General features: G+C 38.4%; 1 protein-coding gene and 1 pseudogene across 4 annotated transcripts in view; one reads left to right on the top strand and one right to left on the bottom strand.

The window, feature by feature from the left end:
* The window catches only part of Map4k3 (mitogen-activated protein kinase kinase kinase kinase 3), a 113,378-nt gene that overhangs the window by 16,900 nt on the left and 81,011 nt on the right, over positions 1-15,467 (top strand). For all 4 annotated transcript variants that reach the window (XR_001235318.1, XR_001235319.1, XM_005390901.2 and 1 more), the window contains exons 2-3: positions 3,277-3,367; positions 13,238-13,302. Coding sequence is in view for 2 of the 4 variants with exons in the window: in XM_005390901.2 (XP_005390958.1) it covers positions 3,312-3,367; positions 13,238-13,302 (121 nt within the window). In the remaining 2 variants the exon portion in view is untranslated. The remainder of the gene's footprint in view (positions 1-3,276; positions 3,368-13,237; positions 13,303-15,467) is intronic.
* On the bottom strand, positions 867-3,163 carry LOC106149242 (annotated as a pseudogene).

Below are 15,467 nucleotides of genomic sequence, written 5' to 3'. Positions count from 1 at the left end.
GAGCCAGGTGAAGCTCACTGCAGTTTCGCTGTTCAGTGCGCTCCTTTTTTCTTGTCTCTCCTCAGTGCTTTTCATGGATAACTTTGTTCTTGGTGGGCTCCCTTTGCATGGTGACTGCTAATGACTCCTAGGCCTACTCCCCGCAGGAGAGCTCTGTCATCCACCCAGCAAGAGAAAATGGGTTTACTCTTAAGTCCAACTTGATGTGTGACCTCTCACTGGATTACAGAAGAGTGTAATTTCAGTGTGGGTGGCAAAACAAAATAATTTCCAAACTATTTACTGTTCGTATGAAAATTGGTATTAGTCTCATTATGACTTTCTGTTGCTAACACAAAATGTTTTTGTTACAGTATTACATAATATAATTTGGTTCAGTGATCTTTGTTGACTTCAAAATTGTCCTGTTCTATTCCCATACGAGATTGTTCATGTTACTCTGTTAGAGGCTAGAACAAGAGCATTGGAACACGTTCCATATTCCTTGAATATCTGCATTGTTTCACTGTCCGTCTTCTTACGTAGAACAAAGATTAGTTACCATGCCTGACCATGATGGTAGTTGTTAATATGTAGCATTACACCTAAGGTCATGCAATTTGCAATAGAGATTCTCCACCTTACTACTCAGCCTGTGTTTCTTCCATATATTGATAACTGATGGAGCCCAGTCTCCAAGAAAATACATAAAACATAAAACATTCAAACCATCAAAATGAAATTTTTGAATGCAATAGAACCATGATATAACATATAGCTGGTTGTTCATTCTGCCCCATCAAGCACTGACAGTTTCCCTCCAATTGTTCAAGCCATGTCTGAAATGGTAGAATTGAATGTTCCCCTTCCCCTTCCTATTTGTAAAATTATGTGGTGTCCGAGTGATTGACATATTTAAGAAGTAACTGGTCTGAGGCTCTTCGGAGAAGAGCTTCCTCAATGATATTAAAGTCTATGAAATCATTATAAAACAGAGTACAGTTAACTTGCAAATGTCGTAACTTGCCACTGAAGGTGCCTGGATTCTCATTTGGTAGGAAACAGCAAAGTGGACAGAACACGGGTGCCTTTTCAGATCTCTGGTGAGTGATCCGGTGATCCAGCAGGCTGTCTTCATCCAATTCCCTCTGGCGAAATGGACATACACACCTAGGACTTGTGGCTGGCTCCTTAAGCCCTTGGAGTGGTCCTGATGTGTGCCCTCATTTCACTAAGGCAAACCAGGCTGTCGCACTGAGCACAGTTCCGCTACTCTGCTTTCATCCTTCTTGCCTCGTCCCTTGTGGGAACGCCCTCCAAGGGAAGATAGGCCTGGCAGTAGGTACAGGTCCACTTACTGCTCGTTAGACTGGTAGTAATACAGGAACGGCAGAACCCAGTTAAAACTGTAACTCAGCAGGGTGCAATGATACATGCTTGTAATTGCAGCTACCCAGAAGGCTGAGGCAGGAGGGTTGCAAAGTTTGAGTCCAGTCTGAGCAATCTAATGACTTAATGAGACTCTGTCTCAAAAAAAGGCAGTGGTGGGATTGGGGGTTTGGGGTGGGGAATGGGGACTCAGATGTAGGTCACAGAGGAAAAACCAGTTAGAAGCCTGGCGTGGTGGTGGTCCAGGCCTGTAATCGCAGCAGGATCGAGGTAAATTCAAAGCCAGTCTGGAATACATAATGATTGAGTCCAGGCCAGCCTGAACTGTACAGTGAGACCTTGTTTGAAAAGTAAAAACAAACACAGAGCTTGGCGAGCTGATAGACTCCCCCTCCTATTTCCTTCCAGCCAGTTTCTAATCTCTCTAACTAATCACTGATGCTTAAAAGTGACCTACACCTCAGTCTACAAAATGTTACATTTATCAAGTGTTTTTTGATTTTGTCTTTTTGAGACAGGGTCTCACTATGCAGTTCAGGCTGGCCTCGAACCTCATTATGACTTTATTATTTTAACTTTTCTTCTTAACATATTGTTAATCAGGAGTCTTAGCAGTGATAGATGACCTCATAGCAGGATGCTAGTTCAGAGATACTCTGAATTTTTGAAAATATAAAAGTTCCATTTTCCATTTGGAGAATTTGTTTAAGCTCACATCATTACTGAGAACCTGGCGTACCTTCTCTGCCCCTTGCCGTCTTCTCTGGTGACTGGGACAGTGAGGAGCGTTTTGATAACAGGTTCAGGCGGCTCTAGGCTGGGTTAATTCACTTCTTGGTTTTAGTCCCAGTAGGAAATGGCCAAGGCCAGAAATGTTGGGCTTCGCCCAGCCTCTTAACGCCTTGACAGTGGTTGGTATATCCTTCAGATTTTGGCTTTGCCACCTGTGCACATTCTGTCTGGCTGTTCACGGAATATATTACTTTAAAAACTGAATTAGTAATGCTGCTTTGGTTTACATGTGCGTTGTTGTACTTGTTCTCTTTCTGTCGGTCTCTGATTCACCACATTTGCATTCCCTGCACTTCTGTTTCTCTCCGTGACAAGTGTTCTTTCAGGAGCTGCAACATGTGACTGTGCTATGGGATTGCTGATCCTATTTTGAAGAATTTGGATGGGAGCAGGAGAGGGATTCTTTGCTGATTCTTTGACTGGTCTCAGATGTAATGCCGCTCTGCATCCCGACCCAGTGGGAGCTAAGCACTAAGTACAGGATAGGCCTGCGCATGTGGGCCGTCTGCTAACCCGGTACTGCTGACACAGGCCCCTCTCCACCAGGGGCCTGTGGAAATTGGACACACTCTGTATAAGGAGTCCTGCTCTGACTTTAAAGTGAACTACTTATTTGCACAGAAATTGAAGTAAATACTATTTAGTACTAGAGGAAAAAGTAATGTATATTTCTTGGTAATAAGTTATTCTGATTCTAATAGAGAGCTTACTTTTTTCTAGGAACTTTTCCAAGTATTAATTCACTTCAGATTTACATCACCCCTATGAAATTACTGTTTTACTGGGTAGGAAATTGATTCAGCAAAGTCAAGTGATCTGCCCAAGCTTACACAGGTTAACAGGGGAATAGAGTTAGGATCTGAACCCAGAAAGTCTGGGGCCAAAGTCCATACTTCGAGTCACTGTGCTGATGCCTTCAATCATACTTTTTCTCAGATCAGGACTGACATTGTTATTAAAAGAATGTTAGTAACTTACTGGCTGTGCTTTCTTCATAACGCATTAATTATGCTTATTCATCAGTGTAATTTTCTTCTTACTGTGTTTTGAAATAAGTGCGCATTTTAAAACTTCTCCTACCTACTAAATACTTAACATGCTTGTTTTTTACTCTAGGGGAAGACTTTGCAGTTGTGCAGCAAGAAATTATTATGATGAAAGACTGTAAACACCCAAATATTGTCGCTTATTTTGGAAGCTATCTCAGGTACATTGTTTGTTTCCCTTTCAAAAAGCAGTAATGATTCCATGACCTAATTCATGTAACAAAATAAAGTTAGCTCCAATGCCAGGGTCTGTACTTCTTCATGTTTTGAAGGTTGGATATTTTCTCATAATGTAATGTTTACTTAGGGCCTAGTGTCTTAAGTTCTTAACCAATATTACAGTCTTGGGACTTGGGAGTTCTGGGCGTGGTTTCAGTGAGGAAACTGGCAAGGGAGAACTGACTTCTGTGGGTAATCTTTCCATGGCGAAGTAGAGGTCCGCGTGCACCATTAGTTAGTTGCCCTTACAGACGCGGGGGAATTCAGTCAGGAACATGTCTTCTTGTTATGTTCTTATCTGAAAGTTTTTATATGTATTTTGTTCTTCTGGCCTCAGAAGTGTACACCTCATCCCTTTCCTTCACTTTCTCCAAAGGAGTAGGAACTGTAATTATTTCAGTAATTTTTTCTTCTGCCTCTAAAGAGATCTTAGACACCGAATTTGTCCCCTGTTGTTTCGTTTGGGGCAGGACCCAGAGAGGTTCCCTATGTAGTTTTCCATAGCAGTTCCTTCAGTTGAAGGTTGTTTTTCTGCCAGGCGTGGTGGCACATGCCTGTAATCCCAGCACACAGGTGGCTGAGGCAGGAGAAGTGCCACAAGTTAGAGGCCAGCCTGGGCTGCATAGTGAGCTCAAGGCCGGCCTAAAGTATATAGTGAGAGCCTGTCTCTCAAAACAAATAAAAACTTGTTTTTCCAGTCACTTCTGTATACAGCTGTGAGTCTTAACACTGTGACCTCGTTCTTTTTTAGTTTATTCTAAAAGGAAGACTGGAGAATGTGTTACAAACAAAAACAAATCTTTCAGTTTAGGTCCAGTGTACTACAGTGACAGGAAGACAGAATTGCAGGTTCCCATTTTCGTATGACCCAAAGTCAAAACACACTATTCCTCTTCTTCCAGATAAAAAAGCGGGGAAATTTGCCCCCTTGTCTTGCCAGTTTGTGAAAAGCTAAAGATAGGAGTAGGTTTAATGGATAATTTAAGGAATTTACTGACCCCTTTCACATAGGAATAGGTCAGTGTTAAACATTTTGAATGTGTTCCTTAACAGCCAGTTTTATATTACTTTCATGGCAAGCGGTTCACACAGCCACCTAACACGCTTTCTCCATTTGTTTTTATGTTAAGGAGCAGACTCAGCCAGGGCAGTTACTGTATCAGCTCAGAGAAGCAGGCTCTTAAAATCATTTACATTTATAGTGCAGATAATTGATTTGTGCCAACGTAGTAAAATTGCCACTTCAAAACAGCTTCTTTTACTGCTGTTGGTCCTAACGAGATGACCTACTGAGACTCCACTGAGGAAGCATTACAAAGTTTTACATCCCAGGGGTGGGGTGGTCTTTTAAAGAGAGGGGTTTTGTACTGTCATTTTTGTGGTACTGGGTGTTGAACCCAGAACCTTCATGCTCAAGTGTATCCCCAGCTTTTTAAATTCATATTTAAATTTTGAGATAGCATCTTGCTAAGTTGCCCTGGCTGGCGTCAGATTTGTGATCCTCCTGCTAAGTAGCTGGTATTACAGGTACCACTGTGCCTAGCTTAAGGTTAAAGGAAAGCTTTTCTATTTTCCTGGGGTCCTTGATCTAAAAGTATTTCTTAAACCTGGTCTGAGTCTTCCAGCACTATGGGACACTCAAAGCCTACCTGTTATTCTGGTATATCCCTGTTCATTTATACAGTATCCTTATGGCAAATTATTTAGTCACTCTGTGTCTCTGTTTCTTCATCTATAAAACAAGGCTGCTGATATCTGTGTGATGGATAGCTATGAGGTTTTATATAAAACGCCAAGAATAGTGCTTAGAACATGATGTATGCTTAGTGAATATTAACTGTTACTGCTGCCATTGCTACTGCTACTAAAGTTTTTTTTTTTTAAAGTAGCGCCTCATTTGACCTTTGAGTAACACTGTTAACAAAATTATGCCATAGTAGATATTATTTCCATTTTACAAATAACATGCCTAAGAAAGCTTAACATCAACTTGTTTTTATTTTACTTTGCTCCAAATGTAACGAATACAAAAAAAAAGTAGAACAGATGAAGTTAGGGTCATTTTTTCAGAAGAAATATATTCTTTTACTGTCATAATCTAAGATTAGGAAATACTGGGTTAAATAGATGATTCCACTCTGTAACTGGTATTACTGATGAAAATTATATAAGAGCAAGTGGCAGAGAGAAGAGTGATTGATCTTCTTTTTTTCTAGCTCTTTTCTTCTGCAGAGGTTCTTTCCTTATTCCCTAGTTAAAGTCCAGTCTCAGCTCAATTTGTAATATGGAATGCTTAATGATTAGGCCTGTGGGTGTCAGCCCATCTCTTTACAGATGAGAAAATGAAGTGCTGGATAGGTGACTTCTCACTGTTGGCACTGGGCTTTTAAGTCTGGCTCTGCAGATGGTAGCCTGACGTCTTTTTGGTGTACCATATTGCTTGGTCCAGGAGCGTCAGATTTAGTCTCAGAAGGAACATGATTTCTTGGGTTCTTTCTCATTACCAAATCATTTTACAAAGGCTGAGGAGCTTGTTTGTTTGAGCTTGGTACAAACCCTCTAAAATATATACTCTTTTCTTTTTGTGACTACAGCATTTTATAACAAGTATTTACAAAAATACAAAGAAAGTGGGCAAATATAATTTGATACCTGACAAACTTGTTCTTCAGGGAATAGTTACCCTATGAATTTTCCTAATAGATCATCAGCATATAATTCAGTTCCAGAAGGCTATTTTATAGCAGGGTAGCTATGCTCATGTGTGGGAGGGCATCCGGGAAGTGGAGCCTGGGATCTTCCCTCTGTGGGTTACAGCCCAAGCCAGTTTTTTATTTTGAGACAGGGTATTGCTGAGTCACTAAAATGCCCCAGTTAGGCTTAAACTTGCGATCCTCTGGTCTCGGCTGCTCAGAATGTCAGAATTGCAGGCAGGTGCCACTATATTTACTGCTTGAAGAGAGTCGGAGACTGAGCTCCTGTAAAATCGAAGGGGTGGTGCTGTGGAAGTGAGAGGAAGGGGCAGGGAGAGGACACTAGATAGACAGCTTTCTCTGGAGACAGAAATGTTAGAGGAGGTAGTCCTGTGTATTGTGTTACCAGAGACCTCGTATTTACTCCCATTAAATCTTAGTTATTTGTTTTCAGTTAAGGATGACTTTTAATTTCAGTTTCCTTCTAAGTGTTCTTTACCCCTGTTTATTTTTAGGAATAGGCTAAGAAAATTGATGCATTCCTCTCAAATTTAAACTCTTAAAGCACAACTTAGAAAACCAACAAAAAGTCTTTAAAAGATAAGCTGTTAGATCAGATCCATAAAGTAAAAAGAATTTTATTTAGCTCAGATATTCCAAATCTTTGAAAGAGAGTACAGTTTACATGAGCATAATTGGTCCATAATAATATTTATAAATCATCATCATATATATAATATTATCACTACACCTTTTTTTTTTTTTGGTTTTTCTCCGGTACCGGGAACCGAACTCATGACCTTACGCTTGCCAGGCAGGCGCTTTTACCGCTGAGCTAAATCCCCAGCCCCACTACACCATTTAGAAAGTGTTTTAACATTATTTCTTAGTGTATAGAATGCTGCTTTTACTCCTGGAGATGCAAAGTTAGATAAAACCAAGTCCTTGCCTTTAAGCAGCTTGTAATCTAGGAGAGAGAGAGACAGGAGTAAGTAATTGCAACATAACGTGCTGCTTGCGGTAATAATTTGATACAAGGCCCAGAAGTGCTGAAGATGGTAGGAAGTGTGATTTGTCCAAGTAGAGGAATTAGAAAGCTCTGCGAATGAAGTATTTCCCAAATACTAGTAAAAGATTAGTAGATGTGGTAGGTCAGAATTTCTGGCAAAGGGAATGCGTGCATGAAAATATTTCTTGTGAAATATTCAGGGAAAATCTAATAGCTTCGTATAGAGCCTGAGGATGTAGTTGCAGTAGGTAAGACTAAGATAGAGGCAAAAAGCAACCTTTGATGTCTTCAGTAGGTCCGATAGGGGCTGGGCATACTTGCTGAAAGATTAAAGAGAGGTGATATATTCTGTGAAAGATGCATCTGAGGTGTGGCTGATTGAGACAAGGAGCTCAGTTAAATTTATTATAGTACATTTGTTATCATAATCCAGGAAAGAAATGGTAATCTCTGGAGTTCTATAAAACAGGAAATTTTTTTTTCTAGAGGGAGAGACGGCTAGGAAGGGAAACAAGATCTTTTTCTTAAAAAAAAAAATCTTTATATTTACAACAGGATATTAATTGAAATATGTTAATATCTTTTCGAATGCTTAGATATGAGGATAAAGATTACAGTTAAGGCAGTATTTGTGTTCAGTCATTTGTTAGCTTGGTACTGAGGGTTGAGCCTAGGAGCGCTGTACCACTAAGCTATATCCCCAGCCCTTTTTTAAAGTTATGAGACAGGGTCTCACTTAAGCTGCCCAGAGGGCCATCCCTTAAAGGAAACTTAATTTTAAAATATTTTAGATTTATAGAAAATTTCAAAGATCATAGAGTTCTTTGCATATATCCTTTACTTACCTTTCCTGAATGTCAGCACAACCATAGCACATTTGTCAGAACTAAGAATGATACTGTACTGTCAGCTAAACTGCGATACTTCATTTGGATTTTATCAGTGTTCTACTAATATCTGCTTTTTCAGGTTTTGAGAGGAATTAGGACTTTGGAAAATACTATGCAGCACTGAGGATTGTTAAGTGTAATTATAGAGAAATACATCACCTTGTGACCAGAGAGGCTTGCACTGCCCCTTACTGTGAGGGGGAAGCAGACAGGAGGGTTTGCCTATAACTTCTTGAAATGCAAAGTTTGTGTATCCATCTAAAAGCTGATCAAAGCATTTTAAATTTGACTCACCATTAAATAAGCTATCCTATATTAAAATACCTAGTGGTTGTTAAACATTTTATTCTTCATATTGATGGTTTAGGTTGAAAATTGAGTTATTTTGATGTATCAGGTAGAGTAGTCATTGATTAGTGCTTTGGTCAGAAAGTACAGTGGCCAGAAGTGTAGCTAGCTTCACTGTCCCTGAGAGAAGACCGAGACTGTATTTCCAGCAAACATACAGCACTAATTCCTAGTTGTCTTGGTCACAGTTTGTTTTGCACAATTTATTTTATATTTGGGAAAATGTATAAATAATAGTTTGCTGATTGGTTTTAAGTCTGTGATACGTTACAGAGTGTAGGAAGATTAAAAAGTGTGCTTTAGCAGTAAGACTTTCACTTCAATGGATAGCTCTTAGCAGTTTGGTTCCTGTGTACTCTGGTAAATATTAAGCTGGAAGCTTTCTTACTTCACTTTTCCATTCTTTGGAAGATAGAAAGTTTTTTCAAAATAAGACAAAAGAATTTTAAGGGTTTGTTGGGTTGGGAAATTAATACTAAGACATTGAACATTTACCTTAGTGGTTAATTTTGTTCCAAATCAGATACCTAGGGAGAAAGATTTTATAGCTTGTTGGCCTACTTAAAATTGAGTGATTGATTCAAGTCCTTTCCTGTTAGATTTAACGAATGACGAAAAGCTAAGACAGATTTACTGTCATGTAGAGCCATTCATGGAACAGATGGAATGATTTTTCTAATAGGTTCTGGCTATTAAGGTATTTTTGGTAATACTAGACTTGAACCAAGTAGAATGTTATAAAGGTAAAGTATTTGAGGTTTCTTACAAAGTAAAGTTTTAATATATTTATTTTCTGCCTCTAAGCTGAAAAGTCATTTTACAGAGAATGAATAGAAAATTATGTATTCCAACAAAGGGAGAAAAAGGAGAAGACCAATTCAAGTAGCAGACATTGTGATAGTGAATGAGGAAGTGGAAAGTTTTCTGTGTTTGTTTTCTCTGCCGAGGGAAATGGTTTTCAAACTGGAAAGGTAGGGAAACATTATTAAGGTGGAATTAAAGTATAGAGTGGACAGGAAATAATTACAGAGCAGCTAGACTTCAAGTGAGTTTAAGCTTTTAGATTTATATAAATTACATTATTCTGAAAATTTAGCAAATGTGATTGTCATCCATTGTTGGTGAATGTCTTTTGACAAGTAGAAGAGGTGTCAGAGATCAACAATGACCAATTTACAGAGAAGGGAAGAGGTGATTCATAGGAAATACAGACAGTCAAACTTGAAGCCAGTCATCATTCCTAGTCTACATTTAGGATAAATTATCAGATAATTAAACGCTTACAAGAAGGGGTGAGTAGCATGACTTTAGTGAAATGTCACGCCAAGTGTGATGCCCATCTGGCTTTGTTTTTTATTCTTAAAAAAGAAAAGAATAAAAATAAGCCAATTTTTTATTAAAAAAAGAAAAACATGATTTTACTTACTACACCTTTGTCAAGTTCCTGGAGGAGTCTAATATGACATACATAAATATTCTGTAAGAATAACTTATAACAGAAGCAGTGAAAACAGCTTAACATTTATTGTGCTGTATCCCAGGACCTCTACCAAGCAATTCACATACAGTTTCAGTGAATCCTAAACCGACTCTGAAACAGTCGTTCCTCTTGTTCTGTAGGAGTTTCTGTAGGGTGTGTGTAGTCTCAGCTGCCTGTTTCTTAAGCACATGGAACATGTATTTTACATAGAAGACTCAGCTATGGCAGTTGTGAAAATATTTTAGAGCAATGAATGGTTCTTAAATATTTTGATATTACAATCCCTTTTATTTCACCTTCTTAAAAGTTATTAAATAGCAGCCAGGCGTGGTGGTGCATACTTGTATCCCAGCACTTGGGAGGCTGGGGCAGGAGGATCACCTGAAGAACATAGTGAGTCCTTGTCTCAAAAAAAGTTATTAAGTAACCCAAAGAGCTTTTGTTTATGTGAGTTATATCTACTGATCTTATCATATTAGAAATTAAAAACTGAGAAAATTTTGAACTCATGACTGTATAAGCCCATGTTACAGTAGCTTTGGGGATGACATCATCGTATTGAGCTTCTTCTATAAAACTCCACTGCACCCTCAAGGAGAGAGAGTACAAAAGGCAGAAGTTTTCCTAGTGTTACTATGAAAATAGTCTTGACCTTTGTTTACCCGTGGAAGGATCTCGTATTCCAAACAATGGTTTCAGAACCGCTGTTCGAGAGGAAGGATTCAGCTAGAGACACCAGAAATGGAACCCTGTATTCCAGATACAGTATTGGAGCCTGAGTTGTTCCAAAGAATATTGGCTGATGGACGTGCCAGGGAGGAAGTAATCTGCCTAGTTGAGCATAATTCATGTTATCAATAAAGAATATTTCTGCCATTACTTAAACTCACTAGTAAATTCACTAGTGCAAATTCAAATAGTTTATAAGCCCAGCCCTTGTGCTTACTCCCTTTGGAGGGTAGGTTCTAATTAGACTCTTTCAGATGCTTACCAGCTACTTCTGGAGTGTGTGTGGGGGGTGTGTCCAATTAGCACACTTAAAAATATTGGCTTGCTGCTCGGAGGGTATGGTTCAAACGTAATGCAAACATACGTCGCACTGGCTTTGCTGCAGCGTGCTCAAAGATACACTGGGCAACCTGCTAAGGTACGTGGAAGAAGTAAAGGAGCATAAGTGAAAATTACTAGTTTTTTTAAGAATGAGATTTAATAAATAAGGACAAGGCCTTCACTTAGTTTTAGTGAACCAGGTATACATATGTGAAGCTGGAGAGAGAACTAATTTGATTGCTGTATATACAAAAAATGTTTGTAGTTAACTATAAACTGTAAACTATCAGTTTGATGTAGTTTCTAAGAAATTGCTGATAGCCTTCAGTGAAGTTGATAGAAATATGGTGTTCAAATAAAGATGCGTGTAAGAGTCCCTGGGGGATTTAACTTCTTAGTGTAGCAATCATTAGTCATAAGTGCTTTCCTTGTTTTAGATAAAGTTAAATATCGCTAGCCCTGGACATCCATCCTGAGAATTCTTAAAACTAGACCAATAGGCACCTGGCTCATATTTATATGGACTGCATCTGTTGGTACTTAGCGTATTAGAAATTGCAACAGAAATGTGCCTCAGTTTCATTTGCATGTGGTCTGCCTGTGAACTATAGATCTTAAATGGCCTCTTATTTCTTTTGGGGGACTTCACTCTCTTCAGCTTACTCTTCCAGAACTGTGGAACCTCTCTACTCCATACATTCGGGGTCGCTGACCTTAGCGCTCTGACAGCCTGTGTTCCTTGCTGTATGCTTCATGGTCTGCTGCTTCCGGTCAAGAGTCAGGTCGCCTAACCCCGCCACCATCACCACATGCAACCCCAGCAACTCTGCTTGGAGTGCACTGTTGTGCTGCTTCATTCTGGACATGGTGTTGCAGAGAGACATTCTCAAGTGAGAAATCGTCTAGATGAAGTCTGCAGCCACACAGCTTTCCCCAGTGTGACCTCAGCCTGTTCTAGCTTCAGCTCTGATCTTCGTCCCTTCAGGAAGCTGGCAGTCTTTGTTTAGCTCATAATAATTATCTAGTCTCTCAAATGGGGCATCTTCTTTCAAGCTTCCATTCATAGGTCCTGTCTCTCCCCGGTGAATTCCCACTTTATCCTCGAGACCACATTCAAATATTCTCTCTGTCAAAAGACCTTCTCTTGGTTTTCCTAAGTATTTTCATCTTTTGTTTCTCACAGCACCTTATCCGTGCTGAAATTATGCATGAATCAAGGTAGAATTTAATCCAAAATTACGCATATGTTTTCTATAAAGAGCCATATAGTAAATATTTTAGGCTTTGTGGGCCATGCTGTTTCTGTCACAACTACTCATCTCTGCTGTTTGGTGTGAAAATAGTTTAGACAATTCATAAATGAGTGTGCGTGACTGTATTCTAGTAAAGCTATTTATAGGCACTAAAATGTGAATTTCTTATAATTGTCACATGTCAAGAAATGTTCTTCTGACAATCATTTAAAAATATAAAAATGATTCATGGTCTAGGGGTGTACGAAATCACATTGCAGGCCAGATTTGGTCCACTAGCCATTGTTTGCTGACCCCTGCTATGATTGATTTATTTGTTCCTCATACAGTCACGTATCCATTCCCTTACAGAACAAGTGCCCATTGCTGAATATCCTTCTAGGTACTACGAAGGCAGTGGTGAAAGAGACAGATACGCTAATAAGGCAGAAGCATTCTTCAGCATTAGACAGAGCTCACTGAGTTCAGAGACTTTTCCGTCTCTGCCCCTGAGGGTGCTATATTTCCTAGTGAATTGTGATAAAATAATGAATGATTGCAGGAAGAAGTGGACAGAGAAATAAGCTATGTAAATCTCTGCACAAAGTATTTATCTTATGATTAGGATTACAGTATCTTAGAATGGGTAAAAGAGAGAAACTCTACCTGGAAATAAGTGGTCAACTTTAATAGATAATTTTGGGAAAATCCTTGTTGAATCTGGATGAGTGTCACATTTATATTTTGTCCGTTGTTGATGAGAGTGCTATCAAAGTGATATACTTTGAGATATGGTGCCATTTTTTGCGATGAATCTGGGTAGATGGATAAACCAGGAGAGGAAAGGTTTTTAACTAAAGAAAAGTCTGTTCATTATTTGTATGTGTCAGATAGCTGTCTATCCTAAGAATGCTGTACTTTAAGTATTCAAACCCTAGTACCAGCGTACTATATTGCCATTTACTCCTTGAGATTAATTTGCTTCTTTTAATACAGCACGTTCCCTTTATGTGGTTTTTCAAGGTTAGAGCTCACACCCTTAAGAGACTTGTTACCTCTAACAGAATTCTAATCGTGAAGATATGATATGTACATATTTTCTCTTTATAGGCGAGATAAACTTTGGATTTGCATGGAATTTTGTGGAGGTGGCTCTTTACAGGATATTTACCATGGTAAGACCTGCATTACATTTTTATAGGAATTAAGTAGAAATAGATTCAAATAGTAGCATTGTCTTAAGGAAAGAAAGCTATGTTTTACCATTATGTTATTTGGATACATAAAGATATTTGCGGTACATTTGGATGAAGGAAACATTTGCTTTCTACAGTTGGAAAGTTATGTGCAGTGTGATTATTTGCTAACTCTGAAGAAGGAACAATGTAGTTAGTTCAAAATTTCAAGCTCAAGCCTTGTAAAAATGGAAAGGACTTGAGGAACACACTAAGCCAAGAGACTACGCAGCTGATATACAAGTAATGATAATACAGAGATAATTGACTTTGCTCTCATGTATTTAAGTAGCATCAACTAAATGTTTATTCTGTTAAAATCTGGGGAGTCAGCAGGGCGTGGTGCCTCAATACCTGTAATCCCAGCACTTGGGAGGTTGAGGCAGGAGGATTACCATGAGGCCAGCCTGGGCTGCATAGTGAGTTCAAGACCAGCCTGAACTACATAGCGAAACCCTGTCTCAAGAAACAAACAAATAAAAATAAATAAATAAAATCTGGGGACTCAAAAATGATTAAATCATTTTTAATGATTAAATCAGTGGTATATAAAGGAAGCTTGTAAAATAAAGAGCATTTCCTTTGTTTTTCTCCTCCTTTTCTCTTTTGGGTATTGATAGATTAATGTCACATATTGCTGAATAGACTTTTTCTGGAGGTGTGCTTTTTGAGCAATGTAAAATAAAAGTGCTTAATAAGTCAAGAAATTGATTTTCTAAGAAAATATTTTGGAAAAAATTTATTTTTTAAAAAACACATAATATACATTATGATTTCCAGTGTGAGGCCTCTTACGTAGTTTTAGGGGCTGATTGTAGTAAAGCAGATGGTGAGAGATGTCCTTTCTTTTCCACTCTATATTCTTTTTTTTTTTTTTTTTTTTTAAAGAATAAAAGAAGGATAACATAATAATAGGGGGGACTTAGCAAATTACAGACAAAATGGTAGGAAATTATCAATGGTTATCGTTTTACATATTATTATCTACAAAATAGTTTCTCAAGAAAACAAATAGACAAATAATAGTGAGTTAGAGACAAAAGAGGTAGGAGATTATCAAGAGTTGTTGTGCTATACTTTGGTATCTTCAAAGTGGCTTCTAAAGAAAATAAATAGAGCTATACATGTCCACTCTATATTCTTGGTATAGTGCTACTTAACATAATAGATTGACATAGCAGTGGGCTTCTCTCTCTCTCTCTCTTTTGCACAATAGCATTTTAATGTACAGTTACAGTTGAAATGGGGAAAAAGGAATGATGGATTTTCTAGAATTTTTTAGGAAGCTTAATGAGGAAAGTGGATCTTAAGTTGGTTTTTAAAAGATAGGCACACTTGCAATGGGGAGGAAGAGGGAGTGCATTTGTAGGGAGAAGATGGCACAGGGCACAGGCGCGTGGAGGCGCAGCACCCAGAGAGCATGCCTGTTGGTCTGGGTGCTGCGCTCAGACTGGGGAGTCTTGGAAGCTGAGAACATTTCTCTGCTTTATGAAATTATGTCTTTTCTGAGGACAGTTTTGATTCAGTATGGCTATTCTTTAACATATTTGAGAAATACTTCTTTTTGATGAGTGATTTTTATTTCAAAGGTTCAGTAAAAAGAGAAATTTGGCATTAGTTTACACTGCAGAACAAACTATTTCTGGAAGCTTATAATTTCTATGTACTATAAACTTAAAAAGCTATTCCCGCCTTTTGCCTTAATTTAAATTAATTTCCCCACTATCATTTCCCCTCACTTGATTTAATTTCCTTTCTCCTCACATTATTTTCAGCAAGGTCATCTTACGGTCCTCTCTGTCAGTGCTTGCCCTTCACTCTTAACTAATAGTTTAAGGAGACATAGATATATTTTCTAGGTTGACAAAGACATATTTTCCAGGTATTTTCTTTCAGCATTTTGAGTACTTTGCACCACTGTTTTCTAGCTTCGATAGTCAGTTGTTGGGACCTTCTGACAGTCTAGTTATTGCTGCTTAGCAGGAATCTTTCCTGTCTTTCTTGCTTAGGACTTAATATGTTTACCTCCGAGAACTTAGCACTTTCTTAAAATCTGGATAATTATAAGTTATTATCTCTAAGTATTTTCTCCCCCAACCCCTTTA

Source organism: Chinchilla lanigera, unplaced genomic scaffold, assembly GCF_000276665.1.
Source record: "Chinchilla lanigera isolate Chin_1 unplaced genomic scaffold, ChiLan1.0 scaffold00040, whole genome shotgun sequence".
Classification (NCBI taxonomy): domain Eukaryota; kingdom Metazoa; phylum Chordata; class Mammalia; order Rodentia; family Chinchillidae; genus Chinchilla; species Chinchilla lanigera.
Note: the sequence above shows the minus strand (reverse complement) of the source record. Positions and strands in the feature narration are given on the sequence as shown.